Raw genomic sequence first — 20,181 nt, forward strand, 5'->3', positions numbered from 1 at the left:
GTTTGCTCGTGGCTAGAGGACGTTGGTGTCACAGAGGAGAGGTGCTCATAATTTCTTTTTATTTTCGCTAGATTAGGAGATAAGTAACGAAAGCAAAATGTTTTCACGTGCTGTGAGACCTGCTGTTAGCCTCGCCCGGAGCTTGTCCACCTCGTCGCAGAACAACGCCAGAGTAGCAGTGCTCGGAGCTTCAGGCGGCATAGGCCAGCCGCTATCTTTGCTGCTCAAGAATAGCCCTCTGGTGAGTCACCTCTCCCTATATGATATTGCCCACACCCCCGGGGTGGCTGCAGACCTTAGCCACATCGAAACAAGGGCCCAAGTAACCGGCTACCTAGGTCCGGACCAGCTGGATGCTGCTCTGCAGGGCTGCGATGTCGTGGTCATTCCTGCCGGTGTGCCCAGAAAACCCGGTATGACCCGGGATGACCTCTTCAACACAAACGCCACCATTGTAGCCACCTTGTCTGATGCCTGTGCCCGCAATTGCCCCGAAGCCATGGTCCTCGTCATTGCCAACCCTGTCAACTCAACTATCCCTATTACATCAGAGGTCATGAAGAAGCGAGGAGTATACAACCCCAACAGAGTGTTTGGTGTCACAACACTAGACATTGTCAGAGCAAACACTTTTGTGGCAGAGCTCAAAGGCCTCGACCCAGCTCGTGTCAGTGTACCAGTCATTGGAGGTCATGCTGGGAAGACCATCATCCCCCTCATTTCTCAGTGCACACCCAAAGTAGAGTTCCCTGCTGACCAGCTGTCTACCCTGATCAGCAGGATCCAGGAAGCTGGCACAGAGGTGGTGAAGGCCAAGGCTGGAGCTGGGTCTGCCACTCTCTCCATGGCCTATGCTGGTGCCCGCTTCACTTTCTCTGTCCTGGATGCCTTGAATGGAAAAGAGGGTGTTGTTGAGTGCGCCTTTGTCAGGTCTGAGGAGACTGAGTGCAAGTACTTCTCCACACCTCTCCTGCTGGGGAAGAATGGCATTGAGAAGAATCTTGGGCTTGGCAAGCTGTCTGCCTTCGAGGAGAAGCTGGTGGTTGATGCCATTGATGAGCTGAAAGCTTCAATCAAGAAGGGCGAGGATTTTGCAGCTAAAATGAAGTGAACAGCAGGCATCAAGTTAATCAAAAACAAACAACTGTGACTGATAGTTTGTTGTCTTACCTTAAGAGACATCTGGGTAATTCTACAGATTTGTTAGTTTCCTCTTTTTTTTTGTTTTAGCAGTAGTCAGGCTTCCATCCAGTTATACTGGTGTTGACCTTGATCTTTATTGCTATGTATTGCTTCACTTATGTTTTAAGACCTGGCTTTATCATCCACCCATGATTTATGTACATACTGTACTGTAACTTGTCTATATTTTGCAAATGTCAAATGTGAAACATTTCATGTTTTCATGTACAGTCTGTATTAATGGGGATTTCTCAGCTGAATGATGAGCCACATACTCCACCAATAAACTGTGTAGCTTTAAAAATATTTTATTTGTCTTTGTTTATACAAAAAAAATCTGACTTTGACAGTTTACAGCTCAAATAATGATCCAGTATCTAGGACCACTGACACTTTTCATGGAACAAAATGGATTAATCCAGACGTGGTCCTTCATTTTACATGTCAGATTCAATTTGTTGACACACTTTCAAAGCACTGAAATACTTTAAATATGAATTGTTCAGTTGTATGCAACTTAATATTACAGAAGTGCTTCTCATTATATGCTTCACTAATTCAAATGAAAGAAAATGCATCTCGGAGTTTGATTTCATGGTGGCATGGCTACTTTTTTCCCAGGAAAGAAAAGGCAGGCGTTGCGCCCTACAAAAATTCATCTAAACGCAATTGTGAGTTTTGACCCACCTAGGACTGCAGGTTGCTTGATTTATTTAAACTGCATTTGTAATGACTGACAGTATGTGCTAAGAAACAAGCTATTGCAGATGTTTAGTTTTGGAAAACTTTCCTTACCATCATGGAAAAAACATGATTTAGTGTTAGCTTTTTGCACCCTAATGAAACCATAGCAACCTTTGGGTCAGTTAATACTAGCTTCTTACCGCTCGGCATTTCTCTTTCTTTTTATTCTGAAAAGGTTTTAAACACATTCTAGAGGATGCACTGGACAGCAGTCCTAAAAGAAAATGCATGACAGGCACAGATATAAACCCATTATAGTTTTTATTTGGCATACAGAGGCTTTTGGTTCCTAATCAAGGAGCTTTAACGAGAGCACATATTTCGTTTACACCAAAAAGAAAACCAGTGATGGATTAGGTTTCTCATTTATCTGTATAAAACTGATAGCCTTTGTCCAAGACGTACAGAACTTCTGTTTTGACCATACTCCTTTGTGTAACAGCATGCAGGTTCTCCTGCATCTGTTATTTGTAATGATTATGAAGATGCCACCAGATGGCAAGGGCAAACTCACTTTAGTTTTTTTTCTTTACAAATTTTGCAGCAAATAAAATAAGAAATCTAAATAACAGGAACAACAATAATAAATGGTTGTTCTACATAATGTTGCAAAATCTACATTCAAACACCAAGATGCGCAATGTACCAGGGCACCATTAAATAACCATAACAACAAGCACATCTTTGTCTTCCTGTCTGACAGTCCTCCACACAGTCACAGACACTTTGTTCTTCAGTCCTAACAGCAGTCTGTGTCTCCTGCACGTTTTACAAGAGACACTCTCAGTGACGGAAGTGAAGAAGTAGGCTTTAGGGTAGAAGAGGAAAATAGATTTATTAAAGTTCGTAGTGGCCCAAGTCTTGTGCCTGAATGTGCCCCATCCTGTTTGTGCATAAACAGTATATTCAAATTGTACAAGTAGCAGCAACACCCCTGCTGAGAGGGGTCGAGGGGATGAACAGTGGGTGATGGCGAGGAGGTGAGGGAGGGTAACAGGAGCAAGGTGGGGAGCCATCAGGGCACTACTGTACAAGGCCGTCTTCGGGGGAGACTGGCTCTGTGGCATGCCCCCTGCGATGCCTGTGCTCAGTTTTGTTCCTGTTATCAGAATCTTCACGTTCACCTGTGTCTCTCTCCCTCTCTCGCTCCCTTTCCCTCTTCCTTTCCCTTCGACCTTCCTGGTTCTCCTTATCTTTGCGATTCCTCCGTTCTTTTCGCTCGTTCTTCCTCCGCCCTCCTAGAAATTAGGAAAATTTAAAAAATATTAGTGAAGTAGGGGAGAGGGATGAAGATGAAGCTCTTTTATTCTCTCCATTTTCATTTTGACTGGGAGCAATGAAAAAGAGTTTGTATAAAGCTTAAAAACATTCCATTTTGAATATTTTTTGTTTTTTCACTATTGCAATATCTATAATTGATATTTTCAATAAAGAATGATTAAAAACAAACTTTCATTTTGTACCATATAATATAATTAATACAGCAGGAGAAACTGCCCAAAATGCACATCATGTCAAATAGTGCCACTTGTTATTTGATAGCCCCTTAAGATGTCAGGCTCCTACAAGAATAGTTAATATCTTAATGAATGCTGTTAAGTCATTCAAGTTTTCTTAGGAGCATTAAACATTTCATACTCATCCATTTGTTTTGTTTATGCTGTGGATAAAAACATGAAAGCTGCACTTTGTTTGCTCATCTTAGTGCACCACATGCCATTTTATCTGTCGAACCAACAGCTGCATGAACATCTGTAAGTATTAAAAGCCTCCATATTTCAAAGAATAACTACCCCTTTAAAGTGGACAACACTGAGAATGAGCATGCTGTAAACAAACAACAGGGTGGAATCTTCCTTTAAATGTGTGACACAGGTTCTTGCAATACACTAGTTTCACCACTAGATGTCAACAGCACCTACATTGTCAGACTATCAGCTGTTGCAGTGCTTTCCCTGTGATGAGTAGACTTTTGTTAGAAACAGAAAGCTTTAAATAAATCCCTGTCTATCTGTTCTTGCAGCACCATGTTATAAACAAAACAAAGAGTTTAGAAAATTTGAAGGTTCATCTTTGTTGAATCTGCAACTATTAATGATAATGACAAGATCCACCCCCAGGGAGGTTGGAGCCAGGACCTGCAAGTTAGAGCGCTGTTGCTCTGCTGCTGGTCATGTGTGAATGGAAAGGAGCAGCACAGCCTGCTTGGCTCACTGGCTGGCTGGTTGGGGATTGTGAAACTGCTGAAGTAGGCAGTAAGCACAGACACATGGAGAGAGAGAAACACCAAGAGATCTCTCTTTGTCTCTGTCTTGTCCCCTTCATGTTCGGCCTCCTCATATTCATCATTTCCTTTGCTGTCTGTTCATTAGTCAAGACAGAGTTCTGGTTGGACCATGGCTGCACCATGGCTGAATTGCAGGGCAGGAAAGAGTAGGTTAAAAAAATCAAAGATAGTGAAGATAGCTGGGTGCATAGATGGATGGATGAAGGGATGGATGGGGTTATCTGGTGCACTGACTCATTCGAGGTCTGCCACCCGTCTTTTATAAACACAGGAAGTCCCCTTCGCTCTCATTGTTTTCTCTGTCCTGACACCATAACTATTTACAATTTCAGTGGATTAGTCATACTGTAGCCCCCGTGCTTTTGTCGAGCCACAGAAGAAACCTAATCTGTGCCAGTGTTGAGATGATTAGGAGACTGTTTATCAAACCAACCTGCATTTGGTTAGTTGGAACAGTTTCTGATGGGCTTTTTGTAAACTGTGTGTTGACGTGTGTAAGAGACCCCAAATGAGACACCTCTGGACATTTTGGAACATTTTCAACAGACATTTAGTACATTCCCAAAAGCTAGTTATTAATGGATAATGTCATCAAGCCTTCAAAGCTGTAGTGATTGAGGGGTAGGCTTTTGGGACAACAAAAATGTTTCAGTAATTTTATACACTGGAACTGGTGAAATAGTTTAAGGTTTTCACATTAGAGTGTTCCATATTTAAAAGTTGAACTGCTCTAAAATGAGCATGGATTTGTCTCGCTGTGGCTCTAAGGGTTCTAAAGCGCCTCAATTAAATATACTAAATATATTTTTCTCACAAAATAAGAGTTCCAGACAGTGATACTGTTGTGTTCTGGGGAATTTGTGTGTCTACAACTGAAATGTATCCAAAAATGGTCATGCTAGAATTGATCAGGTATTGTTATACTTGGCACAATTTATTTTGTGCAGACAAATGATTTAAACTGTTGCTACTAGATTCATTTTGTAAGCATGCATTTTAGGAGTTTACATTTCTACTATTTGTACATAGAGTAGTTTGTGATGTGGCAGAAATGCAGTCATACTGTATTAGTCAAATTCAGCGCTCATTGTAAAGTTGCGCCAAATGAAATTTGTAAACACAGTTGTTCCTTTACTGTAAGTGTTCTCAGGATCCACATACAATTAGTGCCACTTGTGCCAGTACAAGATAGTATTTGTCAGAAGTAAAAATTAAGAACATTTAATGCCACCTTTAGTTAAGTGAGCATGCAGAAATGTGTTATGCTTTTCATCCTATACTATTAACCTGAAATCCCTGTCTGCACACTAAACACAGCCATTAGTTTGTCTTCACATCTAGAGATCTGTTATGGCGCATTCACAAAGGGCAGGACACGGTAAACTGTACTGAAAGAGAGGGGCTCTACTGAATGGGACACTACACATTGGCTCAAGGGCGCAATGCTTGCGTGAGCATGCAAGTAAAGGAGACATACAGCCAAAAAAGGAGCCGTAGAAATGATGAATAATTGGAAAAAAAATATCCAAAAAAATAATCAAACCAGAAAGCAGTGGGGCACTGAGGGTAACTGGGGATGTGTTTATATGTATGTCTAATTGTGTGTGTGCAGTTAGAGGAGCACGGTATGTTTTATTGTGGCACATCCTCTGTAGTTGGCGTTCTGTCGTCCGGGGGGCTTTTGGTGGGAGCCAGGCTGGGATTAAAGGCTATGGCCTGTCCCACAAGTGGAATGCCTGCCGCATGTTCGCCAGGATGTCAGGGAGGGGTTTCTGTGTGTGGATGTCTATAACAATCCCTCCTCACTGATTGGCTGATGCCAGCCTGCTTAACTGTATGTTTCTGTGTGTAATAGGTCTGTGTAAGTGGAAGGGGCCTAAGGTTTGCACAGAACACATAGTCTGACAGCAGAGGTAGAGAGGTGAACAGTAAGATGATCAAAAACGAATTAAACAGTATTAACTTGAGAGAGGAAGTGATTGATGAGAATGTGTGTGAACATTCACAGTCTTTAGCTGTGGCTAACAACGGAACAGTGCCTTTCTGATGTCTCTGATTCTAAGCCTTAATATGACATCATGTTTGCTTCAGCTTTTCTGATGTTAAAACTGATTTAAACCATTGTTTAGGGGTCAACCAGGACCAACTGGAAGTTGTAATTTTGAGATGGTTCTGTAGAACGAGAGACAGTAAGAGCTACAGATTAAATCTACTCCTAAAGAGAAGCTGACATTTTGGGAAATATTATTTGCTTTCTTTGCTGTGAGCGAGCTTTAGCCAGATGAAGATTTACTTATTTTAAGATGAAAGATATGGGAACTTAAAAGTATGAAAAGATGGGCCGAGTGAAAGGAGAAGTGAGGAGAAGAGAAAAATACAGGGAAAGCAGGATGAACAGGATGGCGAAAGAGGATGATATGAACACAGATCCATGTGGAGGAGTAAACGATGTAGCAAGGAGAAGGACAGGAAGGAGCAAGGCAGGATGGAGGGGGAGGAGAAAAGCAAAGGGAGAAAGTGCAAAAGAGGAGGAACAGAAGAAGAGGAAGTATCAGTGTCTGAGGGCTGCTGGAGGATTACTGGGGGCTCTCTGAGGTCAGACCACTGACCCCCTAGTGTGTGCAGAACGTAAACAGCAGGGAGAGGATGCGCTGAGGCAGATAATTAGCTCTCATTCACCGCAGATGCTCTGCAAGCGGGGACTACTGGGTAATCACAGTCGATAAATGGGGTCTGTAGAGTGTAAAATTGCAATTCTTTTTTTCTTTTTCCTCTCTCCCCTCATCCCATTGCTCTGTAACGCCCCTCTCTTCACTGGGCTTTGGCTAGATCAACAGAGCTGTTGACTCGACATTAAAGTCTGTGCCCTGACCCGACTGACTGGGAGCATCAACAGGGAGCTTATATGGGGGTCAGTGTTTTCCTTACTGTAGTAGGGTGTGTGTGTGTGTGTTGATGAGGGAATGGATCAGAAGAGAGACACAGATAGAGAGAGAGGGGGATAGTCAGGGTGAGAGAGGGCACATTACACAGTCTTCCTTATAAAGCCTTGTCAACTCATTTGACTTTCTTCACAAATTACAGTTATTTTAGTGCTACAACGTTGGTGTGTGTGTGTGTGTGTGTGTGTGTGTGTGTGTTGTGGTGTGCCTGTGTGACTATGCAAGTGTGAAATGGTGAATTTGCCAGATTTAATTGAAAGCAAGATTGTGTATGTGTATCTGTTTTGAATGTGCAAGTGTTGATTTATGCGAGTGTGTGTGTGTGTTGGCAGCTGTGGGGATAAATCAATACTGATCCACTGGTCGCCGTGTGCCTCCCAGGGGGAGGATGTTGATGTTGAGCTGGCTGTTTCTGCTCCAGAGCCAACTGGTTTTCTGCTGGATCTCACACACACGCACACGCACGCACACACAACTACTTGTACTTCTGTCTTTGTGAGGACATTCATTGACATCATGCATTCCCTAGCCCCTTACCCTAATACTTAACCATCAGAACTAAATGTCTAACCCTAACACTTACCCTAATACCTAATTCTAACCTGAACCCTAAACCAAATCTTAACCCTCAAACAGCTCTTTCAGAAAGTGAAGACCAGCCAAAATGTCCCCACTTTCCAAAAATTCCTCACACTAGCAAAAAAAATACTTTTTTGGTCCTCACTATATAGCAAGTACAAGAACACGCACACACACATTCACACATGTACACACACAGTGTTTGTTCTGTAAAAGTGTGAGGCCTCAGGGGGCTGGATCTCAGTCCCCTACCCTGTCTGCGATCTGTCACTTAACACTACAGAGCTCGGGCTAAAAAACAGCCAGCCTTAGCCTCCGACCACCTCAGTAACCACATACATAGTACACACAGTACACACATAACACAAAGTAATCGTAAATGTGCCACTGCATCTGGTTTTATAAAGATACAAACCCATGTGATAGCGGTTTTCCACTATTTATTAGAAATGATCATGCTATTCCATGTTTACTAGGAGCAGAGAAAGTGGTTTTACAGTTTAAAAATCCAGAGGTCTCAAGGGAAAACACAAAACATACCCATTGCAACATCACACACGTGTTTCCTCACAGTGACAATCCTTTGAATAAACAGTTGTAGTCCTGAGCGGAAGAACAACTAGCTCTGATTATACAAGGCCTGGAATTCGTAGAGAACAGAAATCCTGCAGTGTGTCACAAATTCAATGCTGGCAGTGACTCTGGTAGGTCAGTAGAAACTACCAGACAGCATGTAGGATGTCCCTATTTTGAAATTTTGTTTTTTGACATTTTAGTTTTTGATGCTGGATCAAAATGATCTTGACAGAAAGCTCTGAGACATAAATGCTGCAGCTGTGCTGCGGGTGTGGTCTTTACCTGGACATTTCCTCCTCTTGACCAGGCACTCTTTAATCTCTGAAATTTCAGGGCAGGGTTCACCAAAGGGCGATGGGTACTGGAGGACCTGCCGTGTGCGGGTCTCCTGACCCCGCTTGAAGCCACAGGTTCGACCAGACCGAGAGCAGGGACTCCACTCATTCCAGTCACCTACCTCGCAGTGCACTGACAGGGGGAAAATTAGGCCAGAGAGGTGAAGGTGAGAAACATTCTATGCTAAGAAAGGGGTTGATCTGTTTTCTTCAAGCTTATTTGCTACTTGTAGTCATTTTACATCAATGACAAAAAACAGGACAGGCATCTTTGGGTAATCATAATCAGGATAATCAGCTTTATTTGGCCAAGTACGTTACACACACAAGGAATTTGTTTCCAGTACAGAACCAAGGCAGCCATCTGTGGCGCCAACTCAGCTGATGGCTCTAACCATCGGGGGCAACTTTGGTGGACATATCCACAGACAGACAGACAGACACACACACACACAAACACATAATGGACTAACCTTGTGGTGTGCACTCCATGAGGCTGTCGTCGGGCTCATAGTTGTCTGGACAGACATGGTGGCACCTCCCACTGAGCTGGTACAGGCCTGGCCGGCACCGCGTACATGTGTCGCTGTTCGCACATGACTCACACTCTGCAGGGCACCCTGCAAAAACAAAAGCGCAGTTATGTTTCTGTGATTGTAACAGCCAAATTTAACACAAAAACTAAACATGTTTTATGAACTAGTTATGCTATGTTTCAAAGGTGAGAATCATTTGATAAACTCCAAATGGGTAACACGGTGATAAATACAAGGTTGATCGAGTTAAAGGGCAAACCCCGTGTTTTATTCCTGTCCCTGATAAAAATGAATTCTGGGCACTCACTAGGAATACATTCCCTCTGTGTGTCACTGCGGACCAGCCCCTCGGGACAGTTCTCCTGGCACTTGCCCAGATGAAGGTAGAATCCCGCTCGACATCGCGTGCAGAAGTTCTTGTTGAAGCAGGAGTCACACTCCAACCTGCACTCTAACAGAGAAACATAAAGCCACACCAGCATTTATTTAAACCGTGCAAGTTATTGTACGTCTCCTGTGTGTTAAATATACAGGGTGTCGGTGTGTGTGTGTGTTTGTATTTGCATGACTGATGGCGAGTACAGTCAGGAATACAGGCCACTGCAGGCAGGTTGATGAGCAGGGTGGCATCTGATTTTAAGTAAAGTAACACTTGATTTAATTTAATGTCACCAATAAGAAACATACCTTTAATAGGTATTGCTTTTTTCAGTTACTGTAGTATAACTGTATGATATCATATTTCACCAGCAGGTCTTGAAACTGCTGCTTGTAAAGAAGTGTATATGGAGGGAGGGCATATATTTTGACGTCCTGCAGCTAAATAGACCTATGTATGTCATGAATAGAGGTCACATCTAACTCAAGGCAAGTCTGACACACTTGTCTGTGTGTTTATTATGAGAGAAGGTTACAGTGAGACTCAGAGAACAATGAATTGCACAGAAGTCTGGGACTATGCAGAGGCTTACTTGTGCAGGTGTTTCTTTCTGGTGAGCGTGTGCCATAAAAGCCTGGAGGACAGGAAGTCATGCACACTCCGATCTGCTTCATTCCAATCCTCTCCAAATGCATGAAGAAGCGTGGCTTGCAGGACAGACAGCCATTGTAGTCAGAGCAGGTCAGACAGCCACCCTGCTGGCACCCTGAGCTTACACCAGAGATCACTGTTGACAGGAGTAGGGAAATGTTTAAGCACATGCTCGAATACATAAAAATAAACGATAAATTACTTTTTGGGGCTGTTAAATAAAATTAAATGAACAAGCAGCTTGTCAGCTTGTTGGAGACACCACAGCATTTGATAAACCACAGTGTCCCATTTATAGCCATTTTGGAAGTGTTTGCAGATACCATGCTAGTTGGCTACTACCAGACTGTGGCTTACTAAAAGCTCATAGCAGGAACTCCTCTTTCTGCTGGTGCCCATTCCTACTGATACTAGCCTTGTGTTCAAGGCTCTAATGCTGTCTAAAACAACAAGGAACAAAGAATAACCTCCTTTGTATCAATGGCTATATGCTCTAAAAAATAATGTCCTTCATATAGGCCCCACAGCTAACAAGCAATCAAACCCTGACTTTAACGTTTTGACAGACACTAGACTCTCGAAAATATGCACCATATGCTGTGAGTGTCATTTGTGTTAGTACAATGGAATATTATATTTTCTTTTAGTGGTTTAATGGTTTCTTGCTACAGTGCCCTGTACCAAACAGGATTCACAACCTATTCCAAAGAGTTTAATCCAGGTTTGTAAGCTTTAAACGGCGTAGTTTCAGTGTAGCTGTCCAGTGGCATCACTGTGTTTGGCTCTACAATATCAACATCAGTACTTCAGCAATGGCACCTAACTATTGTTGAACTGCTGTATTTTTGAAGAACACATTTATGTTTAACAGAGGACCAACAATGTAGCATTATGATATAACAAATCAGTAACAAAAACTACAAAAAAGTTTCCAGCATTTTAGAACAACTGAGGCTGATTTAATTTGCTAAAAATTAAGTTTACTATGTAGGTTTTAAAATATATGTCCAGATGTGTATAATACAAATATTTGCTGCATTATGTTTTCCGGTAATGAGTGCAAAGGACAAACAAAGTCAGCTGTATGACACAGAACTTCTCACCTACTGTTTCAGCAGACAGTGCAGATGACAATACTGTAATTCATACTATGTTTACAGCTCGGTTTATGTATATAAATACTAGTGTGTTTAGTTTATGCTGATACATTTTAAACTAGAGTTTTCATTTCCCATTCTTCACTAATTTATGGGACGATTCACCAGATTTTGTCTTCCGAGGATGAAAGCCCAGGTTGTAGCTCTGTCATTTTAATTATGTGTTGCCAGCCTTGCGACAGACATGTTAATATTTCCCAAGTGTATTTCAACATGATAGTGTGTGCTTAAGTTTGATTTAAAACATACAGTAGATATATGGAGTGCCATTAACAGATTGCAGACCTCAGAAAATCCAAAGGTTATAAAGCTAAGGACTGAAAGTCTTCAAGATATACTAAGTGCATATAAAAGGAAAAAAATACATTCTGTACTTTATGCCACTAGTTTCCTGAAAATACTTGTATCTCATATCCTTTTCTGTATCTGATTGAACGTTGTGGACAAAAACATAAAGGATTTGGGTGGCTGCATATACATCCACATGACAGGCTCAGGGTAATTCAGAGAAGGTATGTTCAACTCCTTCAGCACATGTTACAATTACTGTATCACTGTTTTTATGAATGGATAGGTTTAACCCACTTTTGTTAGAAATGCCCTGCTTTAGTTAAACTGGGAGAGCAGTAGAGGGTTAAGCTGCTAGTTTATCATAGAGGGTTTGAGAAAATCAATTTACATTGCATGTTGCAGCCTACTTATTTACTTATAGCAGAGTTATATCTGTGGTATAGAATCAATATGTAGGCAACAGCCATGAGAGACACACTGCTGTTTTCCAAAGACACTGTTTGGTAAGTGCTGCAGTAGCTACAATCAAAAGGAGTTGGTTTTCCTCTCCAGCCTTGGTATTTCATGCCAATGGGTTACGCTGAGTCAAGATGCCAGTTTACCATAGATCATGGGCGCTTTGTTTGAAGTATCTCAGCAGTCTTTACAACTGCTGTCCATTTGTCCACATGTGCTCCTGCCAAGCTACCCTGATTCACTTAAATCTTCAGATGCAGGAATTTGGCCTTGCCCTCACACTTGTTCCAACAAAACCTCAGTTGGACAGCATCTTGCATCACATACCAACAAAGTCACACATGTATAAACACATTAACATGCTGGCGCACACACAAATGCAAATGATTCTTGAAGAAGAATTGGTAAACAAAATAGAAGTAACAAATGTTAAAGAGCATTTTGCTCACAGTGATAAATATCTGCCTCTTTAGAAATCATTTATTTGTTCCTGATGTGGCACATTTGTTTTTCCTACCTCTAAAATGCATACATTTTATGTTCAGCCTTCAATCAAGAGCTAAATCCATCTATTGTCAACTTCCATGAAGCTGACATGTCTTCATAAACTATATTGAATATATATACAGTTCCCACTGTCAGCATCCAGGCTTTCATTTTTTGATCCATCATCACAGACAGGAAGCACAGAGCTCGGGTTCTGTCTCTGGATGGTAATTTTGGCCTGTTAACTGAATGGTCATTGACTCCCAACTCACTCTTACCCCCTTCTTTCCCTCTGAAGTCTGTACTCATTCACCCTTTCACCAGCTAATCCCTCCATCCTCCCTGATATCACGGGAATTGTTAGATATCTGCGTCCTTGGTGGAAGTTCGGATGTTTAGAAGCACTATCAATTAATGGACACTGAGTCAGTCTAGAAGGCACTTCACACTGTAGCAACTTCCTTAATCAGCGATAAATGAAGCTTTAGTGCTGGAGTCAGTATGTGGATTTACTTTAGTGAAGAAATGTTCTTTATCTTTATTGGCCAAAAAACAGCGGCTTACCTTGTTCTGCACTGAAACACATTAATAAAAATTTTAAAAGTCTGATATTATTGAAGAAGGACCAGACATAGATTTGTTTCTTCTTTTTTCAAATAGCACCCAGCTATAAAATCAAGATGGAAGATGATGGAATCTTGATGTTTAAAAAACACAACTGTTTTTTTTTTAAAAAGCACACTGTTTGCAGACTTCTCAGTCTTGGGGTATAATTTATGAAGGGAAGCACTAGAGTAGCCTCAGATCACTCTCCGGCTACACCTCTCTCACTCCAGGGTGAGAGGTTTTTAAATATTGTTTACTGGGAAATAAACACTTAACAGAGAGAATCAGTATGCCTTGATGGAGCATAAAGTAGACACTACAACATCTGTTTTTTCTACTTTAGTGTTTTTTCTCTTTCATTATTAGGTCGGATGTCTTATTCACTTGTATGTCAGTTTGCTGCAGTCTTATTTACCCCTGTACTGAACAGCATTTAGTTCTTCAGGTTTGACCTAAACTACAGTGAACAGAGCTGCCAAAATCAAGATGGTGAAAAGAATGTCCACAGTGGTGATCACAAAAGACAAGACACCACAAGAGAAAGAAGACACAGATCAGTCCCAGGTCACAGGGATAAACACATCATTCTGAAGGTCTGTTTCAACCATGCCGGCAAATTATATGTAGAATACCCCAGTTGTCACTGCTCCTGTCAGACGGACTTAGTCACAGTGCAAATCTGGAGTCTCTGAGTGATAAAGTGTGTTTGTGAAGAAAACAAAAATTGATACTTATGTGTCATGGAAAAAGGCTACATAATCCTAATCCCTTATACCTAATCCATATAGGTTATGAGAAAAGAAACCGCCAAGAGTTTATTCAGTATGGAACGTCTCTGGTGTTTTGATTGAGCCTACTTTACATTATTTCACCTTGAAACTCATCGCTGAGCTACATCACCAAATATGGGAAGTAAAGATGTGCATGTCCATTGGAACACTGATCAGATACCCGTAAACCAGACTCCGTGCCTGAAGTCGGAGGCTATGGCCGCTAGAGAGCAACGGGAACCAGGAGACTGCGCACAATTAAGGTTTAAAATGAAACATATCCAGTGTGGAATGCAAGTGTGAAATTACTAAAAGGTACCATGTAGGCCTACTATACAATCAACCAGCTAATTGACTGGAGCATGCGCTGGAATTGGCCGAAATCGATCAATTTAAACTTTTGTAATTAAGCAGATTACACATAACAGCTACACTGAACAAAGGGTGCAAACACCATATGCAGAAAAGTAGAGCTGGAAGTGGTAAGAATATCTTTATCATCTTTATGTCCAGAGGATCACTACAGTGATTCATAACCTGCCTCGGACACGAGTTCTCAAGTTATGAATTTATTTTGTCATAACTGGAACACCGATGGCAAGTGTTGTGCGCCTGTGAACGCTTGGTGACCTACGTACTCTACAAGTTTATCAATTTATTACAATGCCCAAATAGTAATGTGCCTATTACCAATCAACTAGTTTTATTTATGTATTTATTCATTCATTTGCAAACCGTGTACACTATAGGCAGGGGACCTTTGTGACTTGACGCATAACTGAGTAGACATGGAATGCTTGAAAGTATAACAATTAAATGAAGACAAAACAACATACAGCCTGCGCTAAGTGTGTGCACCAGGATGCCCCACTTCACTTCAGGCTACTCACGTTTATGTTGTCGGTGCCTGGGGCTGCTGTGTTGCTGACAACCAGTGTAATCCATGCAGTGCAAGATGATCAAAACAAAGGAGATCAGTTGTAATTGCATAGTAGCCCAGAGATGATGCTCGTAAAGCCAATGTCAATGTTCACCAAAACACTTCTTGGATAAGATTCCGTTATCTGTCTCCAGGCGCAGGCAGAGGTTGGAAGGTGGATAATTCCTAGATACAGCAGGAACCCCAGCTATGTGGTGATATGTGGTGATGATAGTGTACGGTGGCCCAATGATGCCTGGGCCGCTTAGACTGTAACATCCTGGATATGATCTTCATATGTGCCAAAAAGCCAGACTGGGTCAGGGATTTATCCGCGCTCTGATAAAAAGCATTCCCTCCAAAAAACGCACCAACACCACCAGCTCGATTTTCATCCGTTGCGCGCAGGACGCAGAAACAATCAGTGTTAGTAAGACGGATTAGTTATGATTGACACGACCCTCAAAAAGTTTGAGATCTTATATCCATTTTGTAGAACTCCACGTTGACCTTTCTCCTCTTCTCCTGGTGTGTGATGTGTCCCGGTGTGTGGATACCCTAATGTGCCAGGCGCGCCGAGGGTCTCGGCTTCACGTCAGCATCAAGCACAAAAAGTAGAATGATGGCTTTTAATTTTAGAGGGCCAACACGAATAGCAAAATCACTTTCTAAGTCGAAAGTGTTTTGTTGCTCCTCTGGCTGTCAAACACACACCTCCTCGAGCTCGTTGTCGGCAGAAGGCAGCCAAAGTAAAACTTCGCAGTTTCAGCGCTTTTCTGCGTTGCGTGCAGGACCAATTCACTCCCTTCCTGTCGGCCCGCTGATGATTTCAGCCCTCTGCTGTGTCTTCGTCTCTCTCTGGCCATATGAGCTCCAAAGTTTATTTAGAGGACAAGCCCCCCGCGTCAGAGAGAGAGGGAGGGAGAGAGAGGTAACCTATTGAAGTTATTTCAGTAAGGGCTTAGAAAGGTGTACTATAGCTTCTTAATGTCTGGATAGTCATGCTTCCATGTGATGCTTTAAATCATCTTAAACAGGATCTGAATCGAACAAACTCATGATATGATTCAGCTGTGACCAGTGGACCTCATTTTCTGTGTTTAAACTGACAAACGTGTTATTCATTTGAAAAAACAAACGGTTTAATAAAGCTAACAGAAAATCATTTATTCACACAAGCCAAATTCATAATAACCAGCTACCTACATGAAAAAGAAAAAAATTATTTGGTTTGACACTCTGATAGCCTACATCAATCCTGACAGTAAATGTCAACAAAGATGTTATTTGGTCTTTTTCCCTAAAGGTTTTGTATGAACACAAGTGAGAGAGATGTGGGTATTTTTAAAGTCAGTTCTTATTCTGACTGAAATGATCGTTTATACAATTCAGTAATTCACAGTACACACAAATATTGACTTTAAAGTTACTCTAGTAGGACACTGGCTTTTCCAGGATATATTTGAATGTCTATCTAAAAAGATATAAAGTTAGTTTGAATAATGTTAACCTGCAATAAGTCTGCATATTTATTTTCAATTTAGAGAAAATGTCATGTCATATTTTGTTTATAGGTTATTTAAGGGAAGCAATGGAGAAGGGTTCCTCACTTTTTTCCCTACCCAATTTAGTGGAAGTGACACCTTGACGTTGAGAGAGAAATCAGCAAAAGCAGCAACATCTCATCTTGTCACCTCTAGAGGGAGATAGCACCACAAAAGCTTGAGGCACAGTGTCATGACAAAGTGGCATGGGTACCTTTCCCCACAGAGCCCAAATGCCATGTTGTTTGTGTAGTTATAATATACAATAAGAGAAACATAGCCAAACTGAATATGTGCATATTAAAAACTATGAGAGGATTCAGGATTGTTTTCCTTTTAAAGTATTTCATCACATTAAGCAAATAATTATATCTTGCTCATCAGTCGCTGTTTTATTTGTCACCAGAGCCTTAGTGAGTTTTTTGGTGATAAATTAATACAGAGACTTTGCCATAGCTGCCCAGGTTTAGTGAACTGTGGCCTCTGAACAGAGCATTGTAAGGGGGGCTGATGCCTCATATGTCTAACTAGTGTGATGATATTTAGGGAGAACAGTACACATGAGTTCAGTGCTGCTCCTTGCTGTGGCTTCTGGTCTTCCATGAGTCACTGTGCTGAGGAAAGCAATGCAAACACAGTGTGGGCTCTTTCCTTATGGGAATATTCCCTGTTTGTCCAGTACTAACTCAACCAGGCCAGTAAGGCTTAAGAGAGATTGGTGCATTGTTTTAAACCCTTCACTTTCACTGGGGCAGACTGTTGAATCCAAATCCAAAGCGATGCATTATAGTTATACATGTACCGCTAATATTCAAATTTAAAACATCAAGTTGTTTTCTAATAGATTCATAACTGAACAAAACACAGTCTAATATACTGGTCTGTCACAGAGACTGTGAATTTCCATAAGCTTCGGTATCAGATTTAAGCTGATGTGTGTTAAATTAACATGTCTGTGTAAAAAAAACAACAGAAAAGCAGTAAAATAATTTGATGAAATTATGTGAAAAATTGAAAGAAAATTGAAATTTCCCTTCTCTCTCTCTTGTGTCCCAGTGATTTGATTTTAAGGGGGGTAGAAGAATAATGCTTGTCTTTGTATTGCCCCACCATCTCCTGGGGGTAGGTTTGTGTGTGTGTGTGTGTGTGTGTGTGTGTGTGTATGTGGATGTGGCAATAGGGTGCGGAAGGTTAAGGTCACTTGGTCAGTCCCTGTGACTGTCCAGTGAGAGAATCAGTCGACACCTGTAAATGAAGTCGGGCAGGTGCGCACTACATATTTTTTTCTAATACCACATCTAGTCCTAACTTATCCTTAATCTAATGTAGGCCTTGTTCTCAGGGGACATGTGAGAGGGTATGCTACCGTACCATCTTTACTGTCAAAACGTTTTGAAAAAATTAAAGCTAACACAAATATTTTGGACCCACACAACAAAGATTTTTGTTTTGTGATTTGGACACATAGCTGAAGAGAATATGTTATCTTTGATGTTGCCTAAAAAGGTACAAATATTTCTCAGTGCTCAAATTGAGAAACAAATGCATGTTATACAGCTCGACATTTTCCAGAGATACCGAACAATTCACCCTGAAGTGCAGGGTGATGCTCATTAAAGAGAGTTCTTGAGGAATGCACCCACAAAAATGACATCTTTGGGGTTAATATTTTCCTTAGCATAAACATGACAGCTTCAGTTAAGCATTGGCACAAGCAGATGAATAATATCAAACCTGTCTGACATAAATTACATTCATGTATTATTAAATGCTTTGCCAATGACATTGTGGTTACAGTGTAATCACTGGCTGGCCTACATTCAGAGGCAATGCGTTTTTCCTGAATGGATGAATTGCTACATTTATTAATAGCAGCAGAGCCACCAAGAGATGGCTGGGGTGGATGGCATACCAGGTTTCACATGCGCTGTCTCGTCTGTGGTTTGTTTTAGGCAGCAAAAGCACTTTGGTTAAGGTTAGGGAAGGATCATGGTTTTAGTTAAATGCACTTGCATGCTTTGATTTTTGGCCACTGTAAAATACAACACTAACCTATGATCGTCAGTTGCTATTAGGAACATGCTAACAAAGGGCTGCCTGTTTATACACCTACCAAATAACAGAGCACTGTTAGCATTCATTTATAGTTGCTTTCTGGTCATCAGACAAATGTAAGGTCAGTATTGGCTGTATCCAGTATCACTCACTACACACCGAATGCTGAGGGTGTGAGTCTGTTCACTATTTAATGCACAGAAAAATTCCAAAGTGAAACGTGACGAAATCATGTTAATGCTGTAGACACTTTCTGCTAACAATCCACAATGCAATGCTATGTGTTTTACCAATGAGAAAATTAATGTTCTGTGGCTGTACAGCTGTGGTGTTTATGCAAAATGAAGGTGATTATTAAGTGTCTGAAAATCTGAATTTATAGCTCACTGCTGAGTGAAGAATAGGAAGTAGTGAATGAATGAATGGATGAAGGAGGGAGTGTTTTCAGACACAGTCACTGATCGTCCATTTATTTTTGTTGTGGTTACCAAATGCTGCACTATGTTCACTGGGAAGTTGCTGACTTTGTTTTTAGTTTCTTGCTAGGTAGTTGGTGTACTGTACAGTTGGTTTATCAGAGCCTTTGACCTAAAACCACCTGCCTGCTGTGTCTAAATGATGCTGATGAGAATTGTATATTAAAACAAAAACAGTCAATTTGCAGGTGGAAAAAAAAGCCAAAAGAGGCTAAATGCTCCACAGAGAAGAGGGAAGTGCAAAGCTGTGTGATAGCTCTTTGTGGGCTTGTTACTACAGTTGATGTAGTCAGTTCTTCCATTGTTGACATAAAAATAGTGATCAGAGCAACCTTGATGGGAACATCACAGTTAAAGAGGCTGCAATTCAAGTATCATAACATTTTTCATACCCCGGAATAAGTGGATGCTTGGTTATTATACTGACACTGAAAAAAATACACCTACCTCAACATTATCAAGAAAATCATGTTGCTAATCCTCAACAGTATCAGAGTAGCAAACATACCACTACACCACACAGCTCACATCTGTAAACTCTGAACTATTCATACCTAGGCCAATGACTCATAAAATTCCCAGATGACAGTGACAATGCTGATCCACTGTGCTGTCATCAGGTTATGTATTAGTCTGGGCTCAGTGTGGACAGCAATTGATAGCGTGTGCCTCAGTGGGGTCTGTGAATACATAATGGCTTTGTAAGAAGATTTTTCTGATGTTGCATCTATTAAAGCTGCAGACATCTCCATGGCAATCCTGCACATTCAACAGCACAACAGTGTTATGAAAATAAACATGCATGAGCATACTCACATACAGTCAGGGAAAAAATTATTTGAACCCCAGCTGATTTTGTAAGTTTGCCCACTAACAAAGAAATGATCAGTCTACAATTTCAATGGTAGGTTTATGTGAACAGTGAGAGACACAACAATAACAAAAAAATCCAGAAAAATGCATTACAAAAAAAAGTAATTTGCATTTTCATGAATGAAATAGTATTTGATCCCCTATCAATCAGCAAGATTGAAGCGAGAGCAGACGTCTTTACTGCTCCTCTTGTCTGTTCTACGATTTTTCACATCTTCTACATTTTCAAATCTTTGAACAAATTCTACAACTATTAAAATGCCTCCAAGAGGGAAAAGAGCTAATAAATCAGATGCGAATGAGGATGTTGAAGCAGAAGAGGATTATATTTCAGCGG

General features: G+C 41.1%; 2 protein-coding genes and 1 long non-coding RNA gene across 3 annotated transcripts in view; 2 read left to right on the forward strand and 1 right to left on the reverse strand.

Moving 5' to 3' along the window:
- Positions 1-1,488, forward strand: mdh2 (malate dehydrogenase 2, NAD (mitochondrial)). The gene has a single exon (XM_020596732.1). It carries the CDS (start codon positions 98-100, stop codon positions 1,109-1,111), a length of 1,014 nt encoding a protein of 337 aa, XP_020452388.1. The 5' UTR covers positions 1-97; the 3' UTR covers positions 1,112-1,488.
- rspo3 (R-spondin 3) lies at positions 1,215-15,691 on the reverse strand. The gene is made up of 6 exons (XM_020596733.1): positions 14,868-15,691; positions 10,153-10,347; positions 9,489-9,632; positions 9,119-9,265; positions 8,593-8,778; positions 1,215-3,164 (listed from the first exon to the last, which is right to left on the reverse strand). The coding sequence occupies exons 1-6, from the start codon at positions 14,965-14,967 to the stop codon at positions 2,950-2,952; spliced, it is 987 nt and encodes a 328-aa protein (XP_020452389.1). The 5' UTR covers positions 14,968-15,691; the 3' UTR covers positions 1,215-2,949.
- The window catches only part of LOC109958231 (uncharacterized), a 25,245-nt gene continuing 13,812 nt past the window's right edge, over positions 8,749-20,181 (forward strand). Inside the window, exon 1 of the long non-coding RNA XR_002274645.1 lies at positions 8,749-8,812. This is a non-coding gene — a long non-coding RNA (uncharacterized LOC109958231). The remainder of the gene's footprint in view (positions 8,813-20,181) is intronic.

Source organism: Monopterus albus, unplaced genomic scaffold (genome assembly GCF_001952655.1).
Source record: "Monopterus albus unplaced genomic scaffold, M_albus_1.0 scaffold31.1, whole genome shotgun sequence".
Taxonomy (NCBI): domain Eukaryota; kingdom Metazoa; phylum Chordata; class Actinopteri; order Synbranchiformes; family Synbranchidae; genus Monopterus; species Monopterus albus.

Bases quoted from the DNA above. Each gene is read 5' to 3' on its own strand.
- mdh2 (XM_020596732.1), top strand. From the start codon at position 98: ATGTTTTCACGTGCTGTGAGACCTGCTGTTAGCCTCGCCCGGAGCTTG.
- rspo3 (XM_020596733.1), bottom strand. From the start codon at position 14,967: ATGCAATTACAACTGATCTCCTTTGTTTTGATCATCTTGCACTGCATG. The intron at 9,633-10,152 runs GTAAGCCTCTGC...TTTCTCTGTTAG, and splicing joins AGAAAGAAACACCTGCACAA to AGTGCAGGTTGGAGTGTGAC. The intron at 3,165-8,592 runs GTAAAGACCACA...CCTAATTTCTAG, and splicing joins CAAGAGGAGGAAATGTCCAG to GAGGGCGGAGGAAGAACGAG.